This window comes from Macrotis lagotis, chromosome 1 (assembly GCF_037893015.1).
Source record: "Macrotis lagotis isolate mMagLag1 chromosome 1, bilby.v1.9.chrom.fasta, whole genome shotgun sequence".
NCBI classification, from domain to species: domain Eukaryota; kingdom Metazoa; phylum Chordata; class Mammalia; order Peramelemorphia; family Peramelidae; genus Macrotis; species Macrotis lagotis.
The window spans coordinates 99192134-99218757 of NC_133658.1; the positions used below are offsets into that span (position 1 = coordinate 99192134).

At 38.8% G+C, this 26624-nt stretch overlaps 1 protein-coding gene across 1 annotated transcript; it reads right to left on the reverse strand.

The window, feature by feature from the left end:
• Positions 1–1029: 1029 nt before the first annotated feature.
• Positions 1030–15362, reverse strand: CALM2 (calmodulin 2). Its single transcript, XM_074205378.1, has 6 exons — positions 15336–15362; positions 9799–9829; positions 5037–5180; positions 4821–4927; positions 4484–4619; positions 1030–1691 (listed from the first exon to the last, which is right to left on the reverse strand). The coding sequence occupies exons 1-6, from the start codon at positions 15345–15347 to the stop codon at positions 1663–1665; spliced, it is 459 nt and encodes a 152-aa protein (XP_074061479.1). The 5' UTR covers positions 15348–15362; the 3' UTR covers positions 1030–1662.
• Between the last annotated feature and the right edge of the window lie 11262 nt (positions 15363–26624).

A 26624-nucleotide genomic window follows, 5' to 3' on the forward strand; every position in this document is an offset into this window, starting at 1 on the left:
TTCCCCTTTTTCCTCTCCCATCAACACTTTATTACATTCAACTCCTGTCTAGAACCCCAACCAATTTAAAATATAGCCGAAGCACAATTAGTTTCATAATAAGAGATTTTAAGCCATTACAACAAATTGCTACACTTCATAATTCTGATTCTAAATTAGTAACCATGCTAATAGAGATAAAGTGTTTTACTTAGGTTATATAATAAAGTGCTTTTGTAGTAATATTGCATTTTGCTTTAAAACCTTTCCATTGGTTAATTACTTAATATTTTCTTTTAGAAAGTTTTTATTCAAGGTTTCAATTCCATTCTTCTTTAGTACTGTGAAATGAGACATAGGGGATACAACAATTTCTATTTAAAAATTCTGAGCATATAAGCCAAAGATCCTTTGGCACAAGTATGGACTGTGAGCCCTTGAGGGCAAGGATTCCTCTTCTGTCCCCCCCACCCCCAACTGTTTATTAAACACAGTGCCTGGCATTGTATAGGCACTTAATAAATGCTTATGTTTCCACAAATCTAAGTTATTTGATGGTTAAGAGAATATGATTTTTCTTGCTTTTGGTCAATGATAAACACTCAATAATGCATCAATTCTGAGGCCAGAAGATATCGCTGACTTTGAAATTTCTCTTGATATCACAGGGGGATAGTCTTATTTTTAATTTTTTTTCCCCTTTTAATGGGCTCAGATCACACTCATCAGAAACTGATCATTCCTACAACCAAATGGAAAGATAAAACCAACAAGAAAAATGGATTTGTATTGTCAAATTTGAAGACATTTTCCATGATATACTATCCATGACATAGACACTTTATTCAATATCAGAGTTAATTTATATTGACAAGTTAAAAAATATTTTAAATAGGGATTAAAATGTCATGGATATAATAAAGTATTCTAAATTTTTCCACATTAATAAATTAACCCTGACCTGCCTTATCCCCCCCCACAGGTTCTTAATTCTTAAGATAAAAATATTTACATAATTTAAATAACTCAAAGATACAAAGAAACAATGGATAAATTGTAATTATTTTTTTATTGGAAAACAAATATACAACTTGGAATGGATTTGAGGCAAATTGTGCCATAAGCAGATCTTTTTTAAATAAGTGGCTAAACAAAGTTTAAAAAGCAAGTAACAATAGAAGAAAATGTTTTCTGGTACAGGACCAGCAGTACAAAAAAATAGTGTACGAGTACCTGGATAATACACCCGTTTTGCAATAGTGCAACTTTAAGTACATATTGTTGACTGTCCATAGTCCACGCAGAGTTACAACTCCACACTTCAACAACAACATGCTGACAGCTCCTAAAGAAAACTACTTCTTTAAAAAAAAAGAAAGGCATAACCCAGATGTTCCCTCATTTGACCAACTCATCTAAGTTTAGATGTGCAGAAGGGCTTAGATATATCCAGAGTAAGCCACATGCAACATATTTTTTACTTGATCAATTTTCCAAAATAAAGTTTCAGGACAATGACAGTAGATAAGGGGAAGAAAAACATGGAGGAATGAAGTCCTAATTACTACACATGCATATCCTTTTGACAGTAGGGGGAAAAACCTTTTACAGATAAGTTACAAACAAAGAAAAGGCAAATAAACAATTTTGTACAAGAAATTTAACACATTCTGTACAATGTCTTCACTTTGCTGTCATCATTTGTACAAACTCTGTAAAGAAAAAGTACATATAAGTTACATACTTGACATCAGCTAAAAAAAACCTGCTATTTTCCCCTTTCCTCAATAATTTAAATTCTTTTTTTCTCTACTACTCCACAAATTAAGATATAAATATACTATCACCCTCCTCCTCTCCCATCAAAACCTTTTAGACCATCATAGAATTGGCTTTAATGCAATCAGTTTTAATTAGGTAAAACAGTCTAAATTATTAATAATTATACTACTTGTAGATAAAGCAATGAAGCAATACGCAGTTACTACATATATTTTCAGACTTATTTCACTCAAAGCGCCCCCTTTCTTCCAAGTTCCAGACAGCTCTGAATTTCAGGTTGATATCCTCAAAGGGCAAATCCAATAAGGAATAATATTTTGCTATATACCAAACTCAGTTCCAAATAGGAGTAGTACCAATAACAAGATAAGCCCCAAATGAATCAAGACTGGACTGGCATGGATAACAAAAATCTGTTCAGTTTTGGAAACATTTTACACAAATAGTACAGAACTAAAGTTAAAAAAAAAAAAAAAGATATTCTAAGAGAACCCACTTGCCAACATTAAAAAGCTAGTATGGTAGTTTCAAGGAAACTTTGATTTGCAATCAAAGAATATGTGATTTTAATCCTCTGTGACGGAGGTAATGAACCAGTTTCCTCATATATAAACTGGGGGTGGGGTGGGGGAGTGGGGTTTGACTAAATAATCTAAAGTTCCTTCTTACTCTACATCCATTTTCCAAAATGTTAATTTGACCTTTATATTCTAGGATACTGAAAACTTGTGGGCATGATGACTGAACCACTCACTACAGGCAAATACTTCACTCATTTCCCCAAAGTTAAAAAAAAGACTGTTAAGATTAGTTTATTAACAGGGATAAGTTTCCTTAAACAGATGATGCTTAAAAAATCTCATTCACTGTCCATCTTTTTTTTTATTTTTTTGCAAGGCAAATGGAGTTAAGTGGCTTGCCCAAGGCCACACAAGCTAGGTAATCATTAAGTGTCTGAGACTGAATTTGAACCCAGGTACTCCTGACTCCAGGGCTGGTGCTTTATCCACTATGCCACCTAGACCCCCACCTTTTAGATTTTTTGCTGTCCATCCTTCTTAGAATAGTTACAAGATATTCCATTTTTCTATCTCTGCATTGGATGGGATTAATCTTGACATCCTTTACTTGAATCAGAAATCTTCTAAAGTCCCCAACTCAATTTGATGACACACTTCATTCCAAATTGATTTGGCTGTGCAGTTTCAAAAACATCTTTCTAGATATTTTGTTGTGTTTTTTTTTTGCATTGTCTGGTAATGATATCATAATATTCCATTGCAATGGTGCATTAAATCTGGTGACTGCTGAACAAATTATTTTGAAAATTTGGTTGCTTTTGTTTTAATGTCATGCTAGTCCCCCTAATCAACCACCACCACACCACCATCACTAGCCACAAAGACTACCACCGTATTCATTGCCTTTGTGATACTAAGACTGGCATATTAGGAGAATGCATGGTAAATGCTAAGAGTTTGTCAATAGGCAAGTATGTATCTCAAAGACCAACTCTTGGGAGAGTATCCTGGAGATCTGTCCATGTGTCCTGAGTCTGGTTCAACACTGTCATAAGTTAGGACTTGAAGACATGGATGACTTATTAGATTTGTATAAAACTTCCATGAAGGATGACATCAAATCTACAAAGACAGCCTCCTCAATTCCTCAAAGATGAAGGTTAATAAAACAACGGTGTAGAAAGAAAACAAAAAAATCTCTTTGAAGCTAAGATGTCAGTTGTTACCTATCTCAAAAAGATTTAAAGCATCAAATGAAATAAGGAAATTAAAAGTACTAAATAAATGTCAGCTATGATTAGGAATAAAGGCAAAATCCTATCCACCACCCTCCAATTTAAGAGCTCAACTGTACACTAAATGGATCCCAGCTTCAGAGGTCAACTAGGAATGCAATGATAGAAGCCAACTAATGTTACGTTACATTCCAAGGTGGTCTGACCAGAATATTCTGGAAAGCTCTTTGTAAGGAACATTAACTGGAAGGCTAGGAAATTCTAGGGAGTATGACCAAAAGGATGAAAGGATTGGAGGATATTAGCCTAGTAATTTATAATATGAAAGGAATGGTCTGTAATTTTAGGCTTCTACCCTGTGAGATCAAGAAAACTATGGGGGAAAAAAATTATGCAAACAAGAACACAGACACAAACACCTCCTCCATGGTGTGTCATGGCTTTATCTCCTGTGGGATCCTGTCATTTCTACTCTCTCCTCCACAGATATATATATATGACCCTCTACTATAAAGATAACTGCTCTAAACAAATAATCACACACACTCTCTCTCTCTCAGAAACAGAATGGACTAATGCCAAATGAATTTGGAAAGAAGTGTGTCATCAATTTGAGTTGGGGACTTTAGAAGATTTCTATGTTACGAACTCATTCAATATTGAACTCATTCAATATTAAAGGTCCAACCATCTTTTACAGCATCAGCTTAAGCTTGCTTGTTATTTCATGTAATATATTAAAAACTTAACCAGCATCTTCATTTATTCATTTCATTCTTAATCTGTCTTGTAAAGTCTAGTTTTTATATTTCTCCAATTAGGAATCTTGCCCTTCTTCTGTCCTCTTTCCCTACACCTTTACATCCTATTTCCCAATAGTTCAATTCACTTTCAATTTAGAAGCAAACAATACTTCTGTTTTGACTTTTAAATTAAACAATTAAAATGCTAGAAGCAAAACATTACCTTCATAGTTTACTTGACCATCACCATCAATATCTGCTTCCCTGATCATTTCATCAACCTCTTCATCTGTTAACTTCTCTCCAAGGTTTGTCATCACATGGCGAAGTTCTGCTGCACTAATATAACCATTGCCATCCTAGGACAAAAATTTAGTCCAGCCTTTTACATAGTGATAAAGCAAATAAAAGGAAGCATCTTTAAAAATTGATAGTTTGTCTTTTATTCCTGCCACATTCTCTCTTCCCCTAGTAAACAATTTCCTAAAAGTAGGAAAAATTTCATTAAAAAGCTGTTGACATTCATGCTGAAGCTACTAGAATAGAGGATGTTTGTGTACCTTGTCAAACACACGGAATGCTTCTCTAATTTCTTCTTCACTGTCTGTGTCTTTCATTTTTCTTGCCATCATAGTCAGAAATTCTGGAAAGTCAATTGTGCCATTGCCTGAAAAGAGTTATATGGAAACATTAAAATCTTGGAGCTCAAAAGTTCCATGACTAGAAATGTAACTTGTCCCCCCCCCCCCATTATCAGCAAAAATATTAAGTCTTACCATCAGCATCTACTTCATTAATCATATCCTGTAATTCAGCTTCTGTAGGGTTCTGCCCAAGTGACCTCATTACAGTTCCCAATTCCTTTGTTGTTATAGTACCATCTCCATCCTTGTCAAATAGTGAAAAGGCTTCTTTGAATTCTGTTTAAAAAACAATTAAAATTCAAGTTCTGATCATTCCAACAGTCATTTGATCCCTCCCTACTCCCCCCTCCCGAGTTCCAAAGCTCTAAAGACAACAGTCAAAACTAAGAGAACTATTTTCATTTAACTTTTGATCTATACTATAAAATTTCAAAGGATTAAAAATCAACTCTGAATAAGCATATGCTCTTTTCTCATCCTAATCCTAAAGATTTCCCAGTTTCATTCAAAACTTGAGTGAAACCTACTCCAAGTTCACCCAGAAGCTAGTTTTTTAACCCCCCTCCTAAATTACTGTGTATTCATTTTAGGCATGTGTATACAATTCTCCCAAAATAGAAAGTTTGTTAAGGGAAGGATGGGTTCAAATTGTCCATCTTTTCTACTATCTGGATTTTAATACTTAATTGGCTAGCTACCAATTTTAAGACATTAAAAACTTGCCAGAATAGCATCTTAAGGGCATGTTAACTTACAATGCTGAATTCTGAATTGGGAAGTAAAGCATGACTTTCATCTTAAAAAAAGAAATCCACATTTTTCTATTCTTAACTTGGTAAAATCATATAATCTCGTTAAAACTACCTGTAAGCCCCTCTCATTGTAAATTTTCATATTACCCCACCCCTACTAAATTATAATCTCCTTGAGAGAAGGACTGCTAAATGTCTTAATGTTACCTCCTTCTGAATTTTAGGACAAGTGGCTTTAAATCTCCAAATTAGTAATATTATAGTTAGGGATATTTCATTTTTATCAGGGGCAAGAGAAACTATAAAAAAAGTGGCCACTTGGCCGGTTAGGTCATACAAATTAAGGGGATTGAAAAACCTCTGAGAATTCTTTGCTTCCATCCTTAATCCTCACTTCAACTTTCTTACTTACATCATCCAAATTACCAAGAATCAATTGATTTTGGTCCTGAGTGTTGTGACAAGAAAATGAAATATAGCACTTGCAAGTGATAACACTTGGTTATTGGCAGGTCTTAAGTATAGAAAAGGGGAAAGAAAATAGGTACAAGGGAGAGGCTAACATCTTCTGACAACTGCCTCTATTAATTGTGACTGTAGCACAGCACTGCAGAAATGGTTATATAAGAAGTATCATAGAAATATATCTAATTCTTTGTTATTCATTATAGGCAAGGAAAAATATTGGCAGGGTACAGAATCCATGTATACATATCTTGTCAGATAAACTGATAAACCAAGTCACTGCTTCCAAAAGATGTGAATGGCCACATATTAGACAGGCTTCAGGTAGTACTCATTCATCTGACACAGTTTTAATTTAAACCCACACATTAAGTCTAACTAATATAGCTGATTAGAAAAGTTAACAAAGCCTTTTAAATTCTTAAAGAGTCATTTCAGAAATACCATTTTCCTCTATGTAAGTATAAAAGGATATTTAACAATTTCTCTAAATTAAAGACAGGTTAATATTTCTCTCACAACCTTGAAGATGCTACTTTGGGGTTAAATGATTATCACAGATACTCTGCTACAGATTTCTGAAAATAAGTCATTTTCCTTTGTGGCAGGGGAACAAATTTTAGGATTGACAAACAGTGGCATGTCAAGTCATTAATACACCATTATGGTTTACTTAATACCAAACTGAAGTGGGGAATATAACAGAAGGAGAGAATATGCACAAGTCACAAGACTTCAGAAATTGTCTCTACAGATACCTTATCTAGTTCAATAAACACATATAGCCCATCTATATTCCTGAACTGGTAACTACAGTTAAATAGTGTACAAGTAGGTAATCCTAGCTACAACTCCCAGGAAAGGTCTGAACATGAAACCAAGAGTCAATTTTCATTCACACTGCTATAGAATACCAAATATCCTCAGCAACATAAGAATAGCTATCTTCTACTGTAACTGATATTAAAAGCAAGATCAGATCTGTTCTAGATATGCTTAAGTTGAAACTTTATCATGAAAATTCACATTTCTATGCCAAAATTATACTGTACAGCTATATCTACACCATAGTCCCTTTCTCATCAAATTATCTATAATTAAAAAAAATTGTGATTTCTGAAAAGATGAGTCATAAAATATGATCAAAAGCACTCAAGACTTTCACTATCACTACTAAGACATGTTAATGCTTATTAAACAACTTTTAATATGAGGAAGTCTTTGGAAAAAACTTCTGTTTATGCTTCTACTATGCAAATGTTAAAATATCAATTATTGCTATAAACTAAATTATACTAAATTTGGAAATGCCACATGACATAATAGACAATCCTGGACTTAAATCAGAAAATGATTTGAATTCAAATTCTGTCCTTACTACATGACATTTGGGCAAAATATATTTAACCTCGATTATATTTTTCCATGTAAAATAGGGGAATATTAAGTTCATCACAAGAATATTTTCATAGTATCCCTCCAGTCTAACTATTAAAAGCTCTACATGTCCAACTACATGAGCAGTAGAGATAACAATATTGAGATAGCACTGCACCATATTATTTGAACAAAATATTTGTTTTAGTTTCTTTCTTTCTTTCTAATCCATTCTTGATCTACTTTGAAAAGTTCACCATTACCGGGCACTTGATATATATTTATTCTCCATTAGTCCAGAGGACAGGCATATTATATTTGTAAGGCTACAGACATAAGCCATATGAGAAACTGATACCCAAGCAGGACTGATATTTGCCAGCAATACTAGTTCATCAAAAGATCAAACCTAAAATATTGGCAGTATTAAATCAGCACTGGTCTTTTTCAAAAGTACTTTACATTTTAGTTAACAGTGACAAATAGCAAAATGTTCTGAAATCAGGAGGGAATTCAAAAAAAGAGACCCATATGGACAAGATGGCAAGAACTTTTGATAGGCAGCATGACCAGACACACAAAAGTAGGGAAAAAAAACAGCATCTTATAAGGGCAATAAGGAAATTTACCCGAGTAGAGCAAAATATGTGTGCAACTACAAAAAGACATTGGCAAAGACAAGTACATAGATAGGGTGGAGAGTCAGATTCAAGAGGACATTGCAAATCAGAAAAGAGTTTGGACTTGATAATCAGGCAGTGGTAAAACCTCACCATAGAATCCTTAATTTATTGAAAATTTATGGAAAGCCATGTTTCTGCCCTTTAAGAAAGTCACGTCCTTCGATACCTTCATGAATTCTAACAATTAATGAAATAGAACACATCCAAATTAATCTCCTACCAGCAGGCTTGAACTTTGGGCTCCATTAGTTCCACAAATTCCAAGAGAATAATAATTATCTGAGTTTAGTTGCTTTGATTCTTTAAGACTTGATAAAAGCTTAGGACTTTATTATCTTAGACTCCAGGGAAATACAGTAACAAAATAATAATTTTGCTTCTGCAGCACTTTATTAAACATATGAACACACATAGATTCATTCGATGTCCACAACCCTGTGAAGTAACAAATTATTCCCATTTTTAAGACATAAGAAATCCGAGTTCAGAAATATTTGCCTGAGAACACAGCTTTCAAACATGGAGCCAATATTCAAAAGCCTTGATTTCTGACTTCCCTTAATCCATCATCCTTTCCACTATTACCACAATAATCCCTCTATTGTTTATATCAATGGTAAACTCCATGTTAAGGTCAGCAAGTTAAACAATACATTTAACACTTATGCCCTTAAATTATTTCATAAGAGGTTGGTTGTTATAGCACCATCATGGAGGATCACAGACTTAAGGCTAGAGAGGATCTGAGAGTCATCAAAATAGGGCAATGGTCTCATAACGAAGGCAATTTCTATGATGCTAGACCTTTTTGAAATTCTACGATCCAGAGATTTGTGAAACTTGTTTTAACAGGTGGCAATTTAAGTTTGGAAGAATTCTAATGTCTTGAAAGAAAAAAATAGCATCAACTTTCATTATAAGTAATATAGGTAAATTCTTTAATGATGCTCTCTATTCATGTTTTAATTACTATTCTTCAGTTGACCACCAGCTAAAACTTCAGAAGATTTAACCTTGGGTCCAGTCAAACCAGTTTTTTTAAGAACTACAAAACATCTTTCTTCTTAGCAAGAGATTACACACGATTATAAAATCTTATCTGTTTAGTAGAATACGATTTTTTCAGAACTTAAAGATGCTCTATAGCCAGAAGAGAATGCCTATACAAATTCATAGGGTCATCTATCTAGAGGTAGGAGTCTCAGAGATCATATCTCTAGAGCTCTCATTTCCCTGTGAAGAAGGTAGGAGATAGTATGCTCTATTTTCCATACTCAAATTCTTCAAAAACCTATTTTGTTGAGGGAATAGTATCTACACCAAGGCAGATTACTACCTGTCTATGAATTTCTGTCACAGGAATTCCCTATAGTCATTCAGCTCAAATGGTACTTAACTTCTCCAAATGTTTTCTTGGTAAAACTGTCATTAGGACTTTATTTCACAGTACTAACCTGCAAGAAGATGAAACTGGGATATTTTTATTACCTTTATTAAGTGAAAAAATCCCACCAAAAACCTATGCATTGTTATTAATCTTCTGATAAAGCAACTATTCAACTTATACCACATAGTAAAATCTAGGTAGGTAGGATATCATCAAGGCAGTTGGCTCACCTGCAATCTGCTCTTCTGTCAGCTGATCAGCCTGTAAAGAGACAATTTTAAAAGAGTGTGTGATGAAATCTTTCTTTAAAGTACCCAAGAAAATGCACAGTGGCCTCAAAGACAAGTCTTTAAAATTCAACATTTTAAAATATATAGGCATATAGCACACACTAAGAAGTTTCCATCAAAAAAAAAAAAAAAACTTGAGCACAGTTCATTTTGGAAGCTTTCTCAACATTAGAGGCAGTTAGGTGTGCAGTGGACATAGGGTGCTTTTTGTGGAATTTGAAAGACCAGAGCTCATGTTTGGTCGCAAATACTAATCATGTGATGCTGGGAAAAGCCTTAACCTCATTCTGCCTCAAGTATTGCATCTGCAAAATGGAAATAATAGCACCTACCTCCCTGGGTTGCTATGAGATAAAGTCTTTGTAAAATGCTTTAAAAGCACCACTACATAAATGATAGAAATATTTGGAAGTGTTATTATGGTATTAGAAAAATGTGACTTAAGAATTCTAATTTAATTTTTGGCACTTACTGCTGCTTTTCTTCAAAAGTAGGCGACTGAAGTCCGTCCGTGCCCCCCCCCCCCCCCGACTCTATCACATTATGTTTATTACAAAAAAAAAAGGGTCAAAAGACCTTAAAGTTCATAAATCAGATATTTAAGTTACTCTTAAGAGTTGATTCACACCACTTGCTACATGTGAATCGTCAGATCAAGGTGGGGTTCAGAGAAATCAAATAATTCAAGAAATATTTACTTCAGATCTGCTAATTTTAAGTCCAACTAATATGTACTAAGATTCTTACAGATCTGGCCTTTAAAGTTAAAATTGTTTAAAACTTAATTGTGGACTCCAGACTCAGTCAAATCATTTAGTTTTTTCATTCCTCTATTAAACATTTCATTTCCATATTTTACATTGGTTGAAGAATTGGGAAAAGCCCTCTGGAATTTCCAGAAAATCATGCTTTTAAAATAATCAATTTCAGCCACAACAGTTTTTTAAAATGCAAAAATGTGAATTTTTTTGTAAACAGATCCTGTTCTAGATGTCAGGAATTTAGGGGCTAGGAAAGAGGGGAAGGAATCATTAAAGGGGAGAGGACAAAGAAGTCTTACCTTCAAAAGCTTGCAGAGTTTAAGGACTACTATGCAATTATTTTTAAGCCCTTAAAAGTACTACATAAATTTGGGTTATTTGCAGAGGTGTGAGTTTCTTCCAGAAGTCTATACTAAGAAAGAGTAAAGTTTCTGGATTTTCTCTCAACTTCCCATAACTTTGTTTCTCAAAATTAAAGACTTTTGAATCCAGAGTTATTAAATTTTATTTTCTTGTGCACAAGTTCAACAGCTAAAGATGAAAACTACCCACATTTCACTATGATGGTTTTCCTACTGAGGGGAGGGGGGAAGCTAATGCTAAGATGCACATGTCAGTATTAGTCACCAATTGTTTATTAGACACTGACTTATATACATGTTATCAGATGTGCTATAAAATGCACTGGATACAGGGGGAAAGAAATCAGTCCCTGTATTCAAGGAATTTGAGATTTTATCAGCAGAAAAAAAATGTATTTTAAGTTCTATATGTGCAAAATTGAAAATAGGCATAAACACGGAGGAGGAAATAGTTAACAAGGGAGATCACTTAGATGAGGAATTCTTAACTGTTTGTTCCTATCATGGACCCCAGTTACAATCTGATGTAATCTAGGGATTTTTCCTCAAAATGTTTCTAAAGGAGAGGATTTATTTAAAAAAAAGTTAATGAAAATGTTTTTTTCCCATCCAGATCCAAGCATTCCCAAATCTGTCCATAGTCAAGGCCAGAGATTAACAACTCCTGAAGTTAAAGAGTATTAAAAAAAAAAAAATTTAAGAGACAACTAATTTTAAGTCTTCTGGGGAAAAATAACACTTTTCTCCACCACAAAACCTACCCTTTTTCTGGTTACAGTTTAGTCAGCTTTTTAATCAAGCATCTTATCCCTAAATTTAGGAAGCAGGTGAATTCTAAATATTGCCAAGGATCACATAAGCATTCCACAGCCTCAGGTCACCAAGGGTGATGGTGATTTCAGGAAGCAATTGCAGTTCTTGTTAATATTAGTAAATTTTGTATAAACAAAAATCCTGGTGCATCTCAGTGCGAGCAGGGAATACTCATTTAGAACAGAACCCTGATAATACACAAACTATGGCTGAGAAACTCCTTAAGAAAAACTGGACTCCAAAATTGCCTTTAAAGAATGGTGTTGTCCAGTGCTCCAAACACCTGCATTCAAATTTTATTTATCTGCAAGCAGGAAGAACAAAGCACCATTTCATTTCTATAGTAGCTAGGCATCAGATTCTATCTAGCATGTAGGGTCTGTAGACAGTGAATTTTTTTTTAAACTCTTAGTGGTCTACAAATCGAAATATTAGTCAACTCAATAACACACAAAAGAACATTATGAGCATGGACAATCTAAAAATTGTCCTTTTTACTGAAACTGTAAATCTGACTACATACAAATAAAAGCAAACCAAGTTACCAGGTAGCAGAGAATTAAATTGGATTAAAGTAAATGTAGCAGAAGAGTTAATTCTCACTAATAAAAGGGCTCCAGGTAGAAAAATGCTTAAAGATATTTAAGCCCAATTAAAAGGAGATACAGCAGGTCTCCAAGGAACAGAGACTAATAGTATTCTCAAAAGTTTGTCCCCAAGGCTCCAATCACTCATACAGTTTTTAAAAGGTTTAAAAATTTTTGCTTAGGGAAGTTGGAAACAATGCAAAGGAATGTTTATAAAATCACTTTATTATGACTTCAAAATTTCTAAATCAACTTCACTAAGATAAAAATAAAGCATATTTTAAGTTTAGTAAATAACGTAATAAAATTCAAACCCGAAAACCTTGTTCTGTAGCCACTAAATGAATTTAATCTTATTTTTATTTAGCACTCAATTATGGCCCTAATTAAATATCACCTTAACTTTTGGGGCTATTTTTTAAAATCCAGGCTCATTAATATGTGTTTATCTCAGAAAGTAAGAGGTCACAAGAGGGATGACTAGTTCTTACTCCCTTAGCACCTTAACTATTGGTACGGTTTTGCTTCCTACTACTCTTGTTCCTCTAGAGACTGAGATGCAAAACGGTGTTTATTAAAAGAGCCCAGTATTTCTCAAAAGTTTGTCTCCAAGAGCCTAGCGTTGTGAGATTGTCTCGCTACCTTGATTTCCTATCTCCCGATCTAGACTACCTAGGAATACAGAACTTGTCACCTATTGAAATTCTTAAATGATCAAGTATGAATATTCTCCGGGGCCTAGCTTTTAAAAAATATAAGAAAATATCTCAGATGAACACCTCAATGTTTGAAAAAATTTTACTGCAGAATTAAGACTACTGGCAGAGATCCCCTCTTCTCCCCACGTTTTGGAAAAATTCAACCTTATGTATTTCTTTAACTACCTCCTTGTTTTTGAAAGAATAGATTTTATGTATCTAGCGCATGAAGCAGCAGGTACCACCACCACAGTCGATGCTTCGTCTCTGTGAACGACCACCGTTTCTCTGCACAGTAGGCAAGGTTCCCAATTTTGTTAAGTCTGCTTTAACGCGGCTCAGGAGAAAAACATCTAAGAGAAAGTGCCACCCCCCCTCCCCCAGAGTCTTTTGTCATTGTTCCAGTCTGAAGTGTAAACATCTGCAGGTCTCGTTAGATCGCTTCCACCCCAGGCTTTCTGGTCCAGCACTAATTAAAGATGACCCCAGCACAGGTTAACAGAATCGTCAGATTACTCGCTTCATATAGAGTTACAGGTGCGAAGCGAGCGATCGGAGTTATTACATGCGTCTTGGGGGGCGGGGGGAGGGGAAGGTCTGGGTGGGAATGCCTCTGGGGACTCAATGACCCCAGGCGGCCAGATCCTGGCCTTCCTTTTCCGCCAAGGGCATCTTTTTGTTTCCCCACCCGCAACGGCAGGAAATTGTACCGCGTCGCGTCCGCGGCCGGCCGGGCGCCCGCACAACAAAGGTCCTCGGCGGATGCCCGAACACGCGGCTCCCCGCGGGCCGCCGCTGGCAGGGGCTCCGGGCACACCCAGCGCCGCCCGGAGCGCCAGCCACTGACCTCATTCTGCGGGCGAAGTCACGAGCCCCGCCCTCAGGTGCGAGTGCCCGGCCGCGTGCCCCCCGGCGCCCCGCTCCAACCGCCGCCCGCGGAGGGGGATGGGCCGCGCCGCCCGGCCGGCCCCCCCCCCCGCCCCCCGTCCCCGCCCATCCCGTCCGGGCCGGGCCCCCAGCCCCCGGCCGGCCGGAGGGGCGGCTCGGCGCGGCCCCGGGGACAAGCGCCCGCCGCCCCGCGGGCTCGGCCGGGGCCGGGCCGCCGCCTGCCCGGGCGGGTGGGGGCGGGGAGGGGCCCCTGCGCCACGGCGGCGGCGGGGCCGCTCCGGCCTCCGCGGCGGCCCGGCCCGCGCTCGCTGCCCGCGGGCCGCCGCTCCGGGCCTCCGGGCGGACGCACTCACCATGCCGTTAGCGTTAGTGGCGCCCGAGCTGCGACCCAACAACCTCCACGCTCGGCGGCTGCGCTCGGACTGACTCGGCCCCGCCGCCCCCGGCGCCTCATAAACGCCTCCCTCCGCGCGGATCCCTCCGCCCGGCACATAACGGAACGCGGCCGGCCCGCCCGAGCCGGCCCCTCCCCCCGCGGCCCCCGCGAGACCCTCCGGTCGGCGGCGGACGGCCCAACGGGCCCAACGGCGGCGGCCGCGGGGGGAGGGGCGCGGCCGGGCGGGCGCCGACCCCCGAGGCCGTGGGGGGGGGCGGGCCGCGTCGCCTCGGGGGCGCTATTTTGCGGCGCGGAGGAGCACGGCGCCAGAACGCGGGGCCGCGCCGCCGCGCCCGCGAGGCCCGTGATTGGCCGGTTCGTACCTGCAATGCGTCACTCGGAAGTGCCCCCGGCGGGCTGCGGCCCGCGCTGCCGCCGTTGCCGCTGCCGCACGGGCCGCGCCGAGGGCCGCGGCTCGAGGGCGGAGGCGGTTCCCGGCCCCCGCCCCGCCCCGCCCTGGCACGCGCCCTTCCGCTGGCGGCCCTGCCGAGTGCCCCCGCGGGGCTGGCAGCGCGCGGCGAGGCGCCCCCGCCCGGAGGGCCCCCCAAAACCGCGTCCCGGGGGCAACCGCCCGCCGCCCCCTTTGAGCCCCCAGTCCGACCCGCGCATCGCTGCGCCTGCGGGAGGCCTTTCCCCTGGCAAGGAGCGGGCAGAGCGGGCAGAGCGGGCCGCCCGGGTGCGGACGCCCCGAACCGCCGTGGGGGGACCCCTGCATTTAGAGCCCAAGGGACCAGAGGGAACGCCCGGCCCGGGGGCAGGGGAGCGCGCCCGCCCCTGGCCTATGAAGACTGCATGCCACCGTGCCCAGAGGTCCGCGTGAATGCAAACTATCATGGAATTTAATTGAATCTTTTGTTAAATCATGGAAAGCCATTTCCTGCAGAAGCTTACCGTCATCTCCAAGACGAGAAAGAAAATAAGCAAATACTTACTTTTAAAGCCATTATGGTTTAGGTGCATTTGAGAACTTTCCAAGGCAATTTATTGATAGAGCCTCTGTCTTCCAACCGCATGGAAAGTGAAGCCCAGTGGGTGACCAGCAAACGAGGGACCTCACCCTTGGTAGACATTTCCCCTTTCAACCATATTTACGAGTTCACTTGTTTCTCCCCAGAAGAGTGTCGGTTCTTTGAGGGAAGGAACAGGTCAGATTTAGCATACAAACATCGATAAGCTTATGGATGCCACAAATTGATGGTTCTCTCCTTTAGTTTCCCAGTTTCAATAAAATGAAGCTGCTCCATCTGGCAAATTTGTGCAGATGTTGGGAGAAACAAATTTGAAAACTTTACTTTGGTTCTGGTCGACATCAGCATGGCACCGAAGACCTCCCAGTGGTTGGAAACGGAGAAACCTGGGTTTCAGTCCCAGCCCCTTCTCCCAAAGGAGCTTGAGGCATTCAAGGTCCTCTCTAAGATGGGGGTAACAGCCGTCCTACCTGTCATTCTTAGTTCCCTTTCACGCCTCCCTTTGCTTATACATGTTTGCCTGCTGTGCCAGCCTCCTCTTCAAGAATCCTTCAGAAGTGCCCCCCCACCCCGTGTACCTTGGTCCTGCCCCAGGGTGGGGTGAGGAGAGCCTGGCAGGCCAGGGGGCTCTGTAGAACCCTATCTACCAGGAGTGTTACCCTACACAGAGGAGGCTCTACTCTTACCTCCCTCAGTCACTGGACATCAGTGCTGTTTACATTGCTTAGGACAAGTAATGCAAGGATAGGAGGTTTAACAGCCTCTTTAGACAAATAATACCAAAGAGGCACCTATGGTTCATGGTTAGAATGCTACATTGGGTTCCAGTTGGCCCTCAACACTATCTGGGTCTTCTCAAAGTAGAGTTTCCTCATCTATAAAATGGGGTTCATAATTTTCCCCACCTGCCCCTCAGGGCTCTGAGGAAAGCACTTTGCAAACCTTAAAGTACTAAAGAAATCAGAATGTGTGATTACAGTCATTTAACCTCTTGTCCAATTCTTTTCCAGCCATATATTCCTTCAATAATGGTCTTTATACTGTTTATAATGTCACTCATTAACCAGATCAATTAGTTAACAGAACATTTTGATAAAATTATAAGCTGAATGCAAATCAGAATGTCACCATTATTTATACAGATAATTGTATTTATCTGTGTTCAGATTAAAAGTCCTAGTAGACAAAAGGTACCATCATTTCCTAAGAAGCCCCTGTACACTTAATAAGTCCTTGACTGACATTACTATGACCTATTCAGCAAATTTTAGTATTTGTTAACCTGTAGAAGGACACAGCATAAGAAACTATATTTCCCACATAAATTATCAACTGTTAAAATGTTCAGAGAACACTTGACCTAAAGGATTGCTAGAGATTGAGAGGTGAAATTATTTACCAGATAACAAAGCTAGAACTCAGGTCTCCTGACCCTACACTAATTATACACTTACTAAATAAGAGATTTATCTTCATTTTTCTGTTTTTCACATTATACAGTAAATTATGATTTTGATGTGACTTTTCCCCTCTGTTGTCAGTGGTCCTAATGACAATTTGAAATGAATGTTTGATATTAGTTATCCATATAGTTCAAATAAATATTTACTTCTATTTCCTGGATATTTTGGACTTTAATTGCTGAAGCTCTCTCTTTAGATGTACCATCAGAAATTAAAACTTTAAATCAATATTCCTGAATCTCAAGGGATAAGGTGTTTCTGAAATTCTTCCCTTTAGCTTTCTACTTGCTAACATCTCCAGCCCTGGTTACCATCTCAAGTTTCCTAGGCCATAGACAATTTCAGTGATCATTTGAGGACTCATAATAATGCCAGTTGGGATGAACAGCCTATTTATTCTCTACTTCACTTTATCATATAAAATATATAACTTAAGAACATTGACTTTTTTGTTGCTGTTAGTCACATTTGAGGTGTATCTGACTCTTTGTGACGCTATTTAGGTTTTTTGGCAAAGTTATCTTTACCAGAATGGTTTGCCTTTTTTTTCCCCCAGTTCATTTTACAGAGAAAGAGACTGAGGTAAACAGAAGTGACTTGCCCACAGCAAGTGTCTGAGACTACTGGAAGATGGTCCTGACTTCAAGCCTGGCACCCCATCCTCTGTGCCCCCCCCCCCCAGCTGCCCCTAAGAGCTTTCCAACATCATTTCACTTGATCCTGACACTACTGGAACTAGGTGTTATCATACCCATTTTAGAGTCAGGGCTCCTTGGGTATAGGTGTTCTGCCTGCTCTTTGGAGCTTCTGTCCTGCCCAGCCCCACCCCCCCTTCAGGGGTTTCCCTTGCTCTCTCAGCTTGGCTTGGGTTGTCTTGGGCTAAGGTATCAATAGGACTTTAGGCAGCTCCTAAGCTAGAATTGTGCCAGACCTGGAGTCAGGAGGCCCCGAGTTCAAATGTGACCTCTAGAAGCTTCAAGTGTTCCCTATCACTTCTAAGATGGAGAAACTCACCTGCCTGGCTTGGTTGCCCCGGTTACATGGGCTCCCATCTACCTTGTGAGACACTCTGTCCCCTCCGCCTTGGGGCATGCTGGTAAGTATTCAAATTCAGGTCTTCCTGACTCCAGGCTCAACTCTGACCCTGTGTTATATATCTACCTCTGGGTGGCCAAGATTATTTTAAGGAACAAATGACATATTATATGCAAAATGCTAAATAATTGTGAATTATTGTTCTTTGCAAAGGGAAATTTATATCCCCTAGTGGTTTTTCTTCTTTACATGCTCCCTTGATTTCAAAGTTCCTGATCTGTCTCTTTAGTCCCAACCTCATTCTTGAGCTCTGGTTCATCACTTTCTGTTCTTGAAACATCTCAAAGTGGATGCTCTGTAGGCATTTTATACTCAATATATCCAAAACAAATTTCATTATCTTTCCCTTAAAATACGTGCCTCTTCAAACCTCCCTGTTACCCTCAAGGGCACCACTATCCTACAGGTTGCCTAGACTCTCAATCTCCGTATCCTCCTTGACTCTTGTAATCCAGTTTTACTAGTCTCTCCCACCTGAGTCCATTTTCCCATTCAGCTGCCAAAGTGATCTTCCTAAAGCCAAGTCCAATCATGCCACTTCTCAGTAAACTCTGGGGACTGACTGTCTATTATCTTTAGGTAGCTCTGCCTTTCCAGTTATTTTCCACTTTACTCCACCATGCACTCTGGGGTTCAGCTATCCTAGCTTCCTATTGCTTGAATGCCTGGAATATATTCTGGCTTCCTTCAAGATTCAATACAAACCCTTTCTTCAAACCGTCTTTTGTGTCCTTCCCTCATCCTCCCATCACATCCATTGCCTTCCTTCTAAGACTACCTTCTATTAGTATTATAAGTACATTGTTATTTTCATGTTGTCTCAATTGGAATGTGAGCTCCTTGAAAACAGGGACTATTAACATAATTGCCTTTGTTTCCCCATCATTTAGCCTAGTGACTAGTACAAAAGCACTTAATAAATATTTATTGATTATTGATTAAAATGCTTATTGATATAAATGTCTTTGTTCTCCTATGGTCTTCCTTTTTTAAATCTTAGGTATGGATTAGGGGAGAATGGCAAAAATCAAGATTGGGTTTGATAATCCTTGTCAAATATGGTGATACTTGTGAATACATACCCATTTGTGTGATAAAAGGATAGACTAAAGTTTAATTAAAGAACCCCAGAGGATACTTTCTTACTGCATTTCCCAATGCCATATCTCTCTTGAGGGGAAAAAAAACCAACATAACAACCAGCTGTACCTTTCTTTCAGACATTTTAAATATTTCTGTGTTTGGTTTTGTTTTTATATTCATATAAATGACAAAAGCTTAAACCATTTTTTAAAAGAAATCATTCTAATAATTACCTAGCTGTGTGGCCTTGGGCAAGCCACTTAACCCCATTGCCTTGCAAAAACCTAAAAAAAAAAAATCATTCTGTTGTACTCCTATAATCTATAAGTTCTTCAGCAGCTTTCAAAGAAGCTTTAGAATTTTTCTTCTAAATATAGTCTTCCCTCAGGTTCTCTGTTCTCTATAATACAGTCTGATTATGAAATTAAACATTTCTTAAGGAAATGTATGTGGTTAGAAAGCTACTTCATGGGACTCTTGCAGTTTCAACATTAAAAATTATTGTCTTTTCTTCACTAGGTTACTCTTATTGTTCTAAATTTGTATAAGTCCACTATCATCTTTTATTGGGAGGGGGTAATATTTCAGTGGTGTTTTAGAAAAAAAGGGAATATACTCTGAAATTTGAATATGTCTAAAATAGTAAAAACTCTGTGATGTTTTGGAATTAAGAGGATGTATAAGTAGAGACAAGATAAGAATATGACACAGGTCCCCAACTGGAGGAGCCTCAATCTTAACTGCTTTTGTGAAAGTCCCTATTATGTATTCACTATCATTTACTTACAATGTAAGTGCTCCTGCCATCCTTTTCTGGGATATATTTAGAGAAGCTTAGGAGAGGTCATCCGATGCTTGATTTTGAGGCCTGAAGAATTAAGGAGACAAATGAACATAAGGAAGATGGCTCTATCTATGCAGAGAGAAATTTCCCAACACTCCACCCTCATGCCCCACAGTCTTAATAAGGGTTAATAAGGGTCTGGCCAGATGAGTCAAGAGAATGCTTGGCACCACCTGTCAGCTATCAGCCCATATGAAGAACCTAGTGAAAGGCATGAAGATATGGCATGGAAGGACTCCCTGATGTATCTGCTTTACAAAATTCTACAATGTCCAAAATGGAAATGACAGTTTGCAATGAAGACTACTAGAATACAGTGCAGTAAGTGCCCTGGCCCTTACTCCCTATGTCACCTGAACATTTCTCAGAACTTGATTTCCTCATCTGTAAAATGAAAGGATAAGACTTGATGACTTCTGAGGTTCTTTTACCTCTAGATACCCTATGACCAATGTACTTTGGCTCTTAGCTAAATATGAATTACGCAACAAACTGGATAAACTTGATTTTATGATTACAAATTGACAGAATTATTCCAAAGGCTGTAAGAAGACAAAGAGAGTTTGGCTGTGTACTCATACCTGTATAGCTGGTGTCAGTCTAGAATACTGCAAAAATGTAAATCAAATCCTAATGAATGGTAAAGGATCAACCTTCCCTAGCTCTGTTCTCATTTTCTACTCCTCCATATCGACTATTTAGCAAAGATACAGACAAATCTGTGTGTGTATACAGAATGTATTTGTGTCTATATGGAGACCCACACACATAAATATACACAAATCCAAACCAATAAAAACAATATCTCTCCTCCTCCCTATTCAATGTTACAAGGATTGTAAGTACTAGGAATTCATGAGAAAATATTTACTCAGGGATTATTTTGGAAAATATAAAAAGAGCTCCTTTTAGTAGAGTTTCTCATGAATTATTTGTGAAGAAGATGTAAAAACTTACCTCATCTTGTCTTTATGTCTATTATAAATGATCTAATTTCTGTGTAATGAGTAAATTATTATCATTAATAATAACTAGCTCTTACTATGTGCAGGTACTGTGCCAAATGCTTTTACACATATTATCTTATAATCCTCACTACAACCCTGGTAGATAGTTGAGGAAACTAAGGCAGGCAAAGTGCCTTGCCCAGTCACCTAGCCTGGTGTCTGAGGTGGGATTTGAACTCGGGTCTTCTCAGGTTTTCCTTGAATTCTGGTCCAATGCTCCTTCCATTACACTGCCAACTGCCCCTCTGAATCTTGACCTTGCCCAATTTGTTACCTTAGTCATAAATTATCATGTCTCTGACCTTGTGGTCCAGTTGTTTGACCCATGAAGATCTTGTTCACTCCAAAAATACCCTTTTAATACTCCACACAGGACCCAGAAAAGGAATGGGTATATACTAAGGGCCTAGTAAATAACTGCTGAGTGAATGAAACACAAATATAGACATACATAATCATCATACAGAAATATATAAACATAACCCGACCAACCCCAGCTGCCCATATTCACACATACGCGCTAAGTAATGGAAAGGTGGGAAGGAGGAGTGGAGCTGCCTTAGTCACCGGCTGCTGTGAATTTAGTCAGGCTTCATGGATAAGCAATCTAAAGTTGAGAACATGGGAGACAGCTTAGGGGAGTAAAAACAGCACCAGAATTGGGGGGCGGGGAGCAGGGAAGGGAGTCAGGGTACCTGGGTTCTGTTTCTGCCTCTGCTACTCATTACCTATGCTCCCTTAAGCAAGGTACCTCATCTTTCTGGGTCTCTGTTTCTGCAAAAAGAGAGATTAGTGCATGTGCTAGGAGAACATTGAGCTTTGGAGTCAGAAGAGACACCAGATTACTAGCAAATTACTTAAAATTTTGGTACCTCAGTTACTCCATTTGTATTATACCTCAGAAGGTTTTTATAAGGATCACATGTGAAAAGGGATGCAAGGCACTTCATAAACACTGTGTGCTTTGTAAGCTAGTATTTTTTTTTTTTAGTTTTCCAAATTTCAATGATTTAGTAGAGAAGAGTACAACAGCATTTTAGCTCTATCTAGGGACAGAAATTATGCTGGTTGTGATGAGATCAATGGCTAGAGAGAGGGACAGATGAGGGAATCTTCCTTCCCATGTTATCCCAGTTAAGTCATTTAAACTTTCTGAACCTCAGAATCCTCTTTCGGAAAATGAAGGGTGTGGTGTGTTGGACTAGAGCAGAGATGTCAAACACATAGCCAGAGAACCACATGTGATCAGCAGCACCTCATTACTGCCCAAACCCAATTAAAATGTAATTGGTAGATATTTAATAAAATAAATAAAAATGCAAGGAACACAGAAAATGTTAATATGCGGTTTTCAAGTCAATATGGGGCCTATAGGGATCAATTCTCAGGGACATGTTGAACTGTATTCTATTTGAATTTGACCCTACTGAATTACATGACTTCTAACATTCTCTCCAGCTATGTCTATGGTCCTATAGGTATTCAGAAGTTACTCCTAAAAAAATAATTTGCTAGCAAAATTGTCATCTCAGTTATTTTTTAAAAATGTTACTCAATTATTATATCCAACTCTAAAAAGTTAAAAATGAATAATTAACATATTAAATTTGTATGAATTCAGTAAAAATCATGATACTTTATGTATTTACATGTAACAAGATTCAGGATTTAATCTCCTTGTAAGTTTTATCTCTACCTCTTAGTTCTAGGGCTATGCCTAAGGGGTTTGGGCATCTTTTCTCCAAGGTTAGCAGCCTGTGCTCCCATTCTAATGTTAATCATCAGCAATTACTATCCTCGTTTCATTTCAGGAGCTAATATCAATTAGCTTTTACAATGGGATATTAGGTATAAAGAAATCAATACCTATATCCATAATCAGTATCCCCTATACCATGCTGGGAATATAAAGAAAGGAAAAAGAGTCCTGCTCTCAAGGAGATGATAATTTAGCTTGTAGTCCAGGGAGAGAGACACAACATGTAAACAACCATGTATAGATGAGAGAAGGCACAAGTATTAAGCGGAAATAGGAAAGGTGTTTTTGCCGAGGTGGGAAATAGAAAGAACTTCCCCCAACACCTTGGGGCACACTCCCTAACTTCAATCCCTGGGGAGAATGAGTTCAAACAAAGGAGTGTCTACAAGAATTAGCATGGCCATGTTCACTTCCAAAATTGGCAGAACCCACAGATGAATCACTGGAGCCTCCTGTTGGCTGCCTTCCATCTATCCTGGGTTAGAAAAGTCTGCTCTCCATCGCCTCGGCTGTCATGGACACTGGTTCCCAGACCTTTGTGGCTTGCCGTTGCAACCTTTTGAAGTTTACAAGCATCTCCAATACAGACATAAAAGAGACAGAAACAGCAGCCACATCGTGTGTTCATAGCCATACGGCAGCAGCCCAAGTGGGAAGATGAAGACCAAGGCCTCTCTCCCTACTGAGGGTTTCCTGCAGTCATTGTCTCCTTATTGGAGCACAGAGGCAGGGAGGGGGAAGAACCCAACTGGCCTTGGCTCCTTACAGTCATTGGGATCCACCCTTATTCCAGCTCCATAGCTGAACAACAGACTGCCTTTTCACCGTGTGGTTAGACCCAGTCCATAAGGAGAGCCAGTTATAGAATGTCTGCATTTACTTTCTAAATTAGTTAGTGTGCAATTCTGCCTGGAGAGGGTTGGACCAGCTGACCTAATTTTTTTTAGATTCATTTTAAAATTCATTTTAAACAAGTATATAAAGGCAAAAAAGAAGAATATTTCCATGTACACAGCATAACATAAAAAGAGAATTCACAACAAAACCATGAATTTATGGTTCACACTGTTATGTTAAAAAAAATCCTACTATATAACAAGTCCTGCACATCATTTTCAGTTACTCTGCTTTCTATGCTTCCTTCCAAGTTTTCTTTAATTCTCTACAATGCATTGTAAACATATATTTTCCCTTCCTCCTTACCCTGTCCTAGAGATGGCTACCATTAGCTACAAATATGTGTATATATATTTACACCCTATCCATACTTCTCTTTATTAGTTTTTTCTCTGGAGGCAGATACTATCTTCAGATCAACTGACCTCTTTGGGTTTCTTACAACCCTAGGATTCTAAGGTACTTGAGGTAGATAATCATTTGTGTGGTGTGTGTGTGTGTGTGTGTATACGTGTTTTCATGTATTTAGAACATTATTGCAGTAGGCACTGGGCTGTGAAAGCCTAAATTCTTTTGTAAAAGGATTAAAATTGAACAAGTCTCATGATAGGCATTTGGAGAGCCATCAATATATAAATCTCTTCAAGTACAAATGTACTCTACAAGGGACCAAATTTAGATAATTCTCTAAATTGAAAATACAAAATACAAGAGGTTTTGGGATAGTTTTAAGAATGATATTGAAGAGGAATTAAGAAACCTCTTGATGAGGGTGAAAGAAGAAAGTATAAAAACTGATTGACAACCCTAAACCAAGATAAGATCAAAATGGATACAGGATTTAGATGTAAAAAAACCCAATAAATATTATAATCAAACTAGAAGATCAAGGTAAACTACCAGTCAGATCTATGGAAAGGGAAGCAGTCTATGACCAAGGAAGAGGTGGAGAACATCATTAAAAACAAACTAGATAATTTTGATTACATTAAATTAAAAGGCTTTTGCACAGACAAAACCACTGTAACCAAGATCAAAAGAAATATAGTCAATTTGGAAATAATTTTTGCAACTAGTATTTTTGACAAAGGACTCATCTCTAAAATATACAAAGAACTGAGTCAATTTTCAAAAAAACAAGTCATGGGGCGGCTAGGTGGCGCAGTGGATAGAGCACTGGCCTTGGAGTCAGGAGTACAATGAGTTCAAATCCGGCCTCAGACACTTAATATTTACCTTGCCGTGTGGCCTTGGGCAAGCCACTTAACCCCATTGCCTTGAAAAATCTAAAAAAACCAAGTCATTCTCCAATTGACAAATAATCAAAGGATATGCAAAGGCAATTTACAGCTGAGGAAATCAAAGCAATTCATAGTCATATGAAAAATTGCTCCAAATCATTACTTATTAGAGAAATGCAAATAAAAGCATCTCTGAGATACCACCTCACATCTCTCAGACTGGCCCATATGACCAGAAAGGACAATGATCAATGTTGGAAGGGATTCGGGAACTCTGGGACACTAATACATTGTTGGTGGAGCTGTGAACTCATTCAACCTTTCTGGAGAGCAATTTGGAATTATGCCCAAAAGGCAACAAAAATGTGCATACTCTTTGATCCAGCAATACCACTACTGGGTCTATACACTGAAGAGATTATGAAAAAAGGGTAAAAATATCACTTGTACAAAAATATTCATAGCGGCCCTGTTTGTAGTGGCAAAGAATTGGAAATTAAGTGAATGTCTTTCAATTGGGCAATGACTTAATAAACTGTGGTATATGTATGTCATGGAACACTATTGTTCTATTAGGAACCAGGAGGGATGGAAATTCAGGGAAGCCTGGAGGGATTTGCGTGAACTGATGCTGAGTGAGATGAGCAGAACCAGAAAAACAATGTACACCCTAACAGCAACATGGGGGTGATGATCAACCTTGATGGACTCACTCATTCCATCAGTGCAACAACCAGGGACAATTTGGGGCTGTCTGCAATGGAGAATACCATCTGTATCCAGAGAAAAAATTGTGGACTTTGAAGAAAGACCAAAGATCTTCAAATTAGGGGGAAAAAACTGTTATCTTTTTATGTAATTTTGCTATCTCATACTTTATTTTTCTTCCTTAAGGATATGATTTCTCTCTCATCACATTCAATTGAGATCAATGTATACCATGCAAACACTGTAAAGACTAACAGAATACCTTCTGTGGGGTGGGGAGTGAAGCAAGAATGGGGGGAAAATTGTAAAACTCAAAATAAAATCTTTCTTAAAAAACTGATTGGCAAATAGAGAAGAATTGGAAGCAGCATTAGATTTTATATTCTTTGTGCTTAAAGTTCATCACAGATGGCACCTGCAGTCATAGAAATAAGACATTTGCTCCTCGGAAGGAAAGCTATGGCAAATCTGGACAGCATACTAAAAAGCAGAGACATCATCTTGCTTGACATAGGTTTGTATATTCAAAGCTGTGGTTTTTCCACTAGCAATGTATGGCTGTGAAAGTTGTACTTTAAGGAAAGCTGAACCCCACAGAATCAATACTTTTGAATTATGGTGCTGGAGAAGTCTTTTGGATAGGAAGGAGATCAATCAAATCAATCAATATTTAAAGAAATTCATTCAGGTAGTGAAACTGAAGCTTTAAATTTCAGTCACATAATGAGAAGATGGAACTCAATGGAAAAGCCCTCGATGTTGGGAAAGACTGAAGGCAAAATGAAAAGGGGATGGCACAGGATAAGGTAGACAGTATCATGAAAACAATAAACTGACCTTGGACAGACTTTGAGGGATAGTGGAGGATAGAAGGGTCTGACATGTTGTGGCCCATCAGATCACAAAGAGTCAGACTTGACTAAGTGACTAAAAAGCAACAAATTTCTCATGTATGCAATGACTTAATAATATAGATATCTATTACCATGAAAAATGACCAAATATTAATGTAAATTATGATTTCCATCTGTGACTCTCAATAGTCTATTTTGAAAGAGCAGACACTTTAAGATTTAAAAGGGAACCAGGATTCTCATTTGAAGAAAAATAGTCACTCTGACATGCTTTATGTTCCACAAGAACATCAGACTCTTTT

What these genes read in the sequence shown, in the direction of transcription:
- CALM2 (XM_074205378.1), bottom strand. An exon ending in TAATGAAGTAGATGCTGATG is followed by an intron (nt 4,928 to 5,036) that starts GTAAGACTTAAT and finishes AACTCTTTTCAG; the next exon opens with GCAATGGCACAATTGACTTT. An exon ending in CATTCCGTGTGTTTGACAAG is followed by an intron (nt 4,620 to 4,820) that starts GTACACAAACAT and finishes TTTTTGTCCTAG; the next exon opens with GATGGCAATGGTTATATTAG.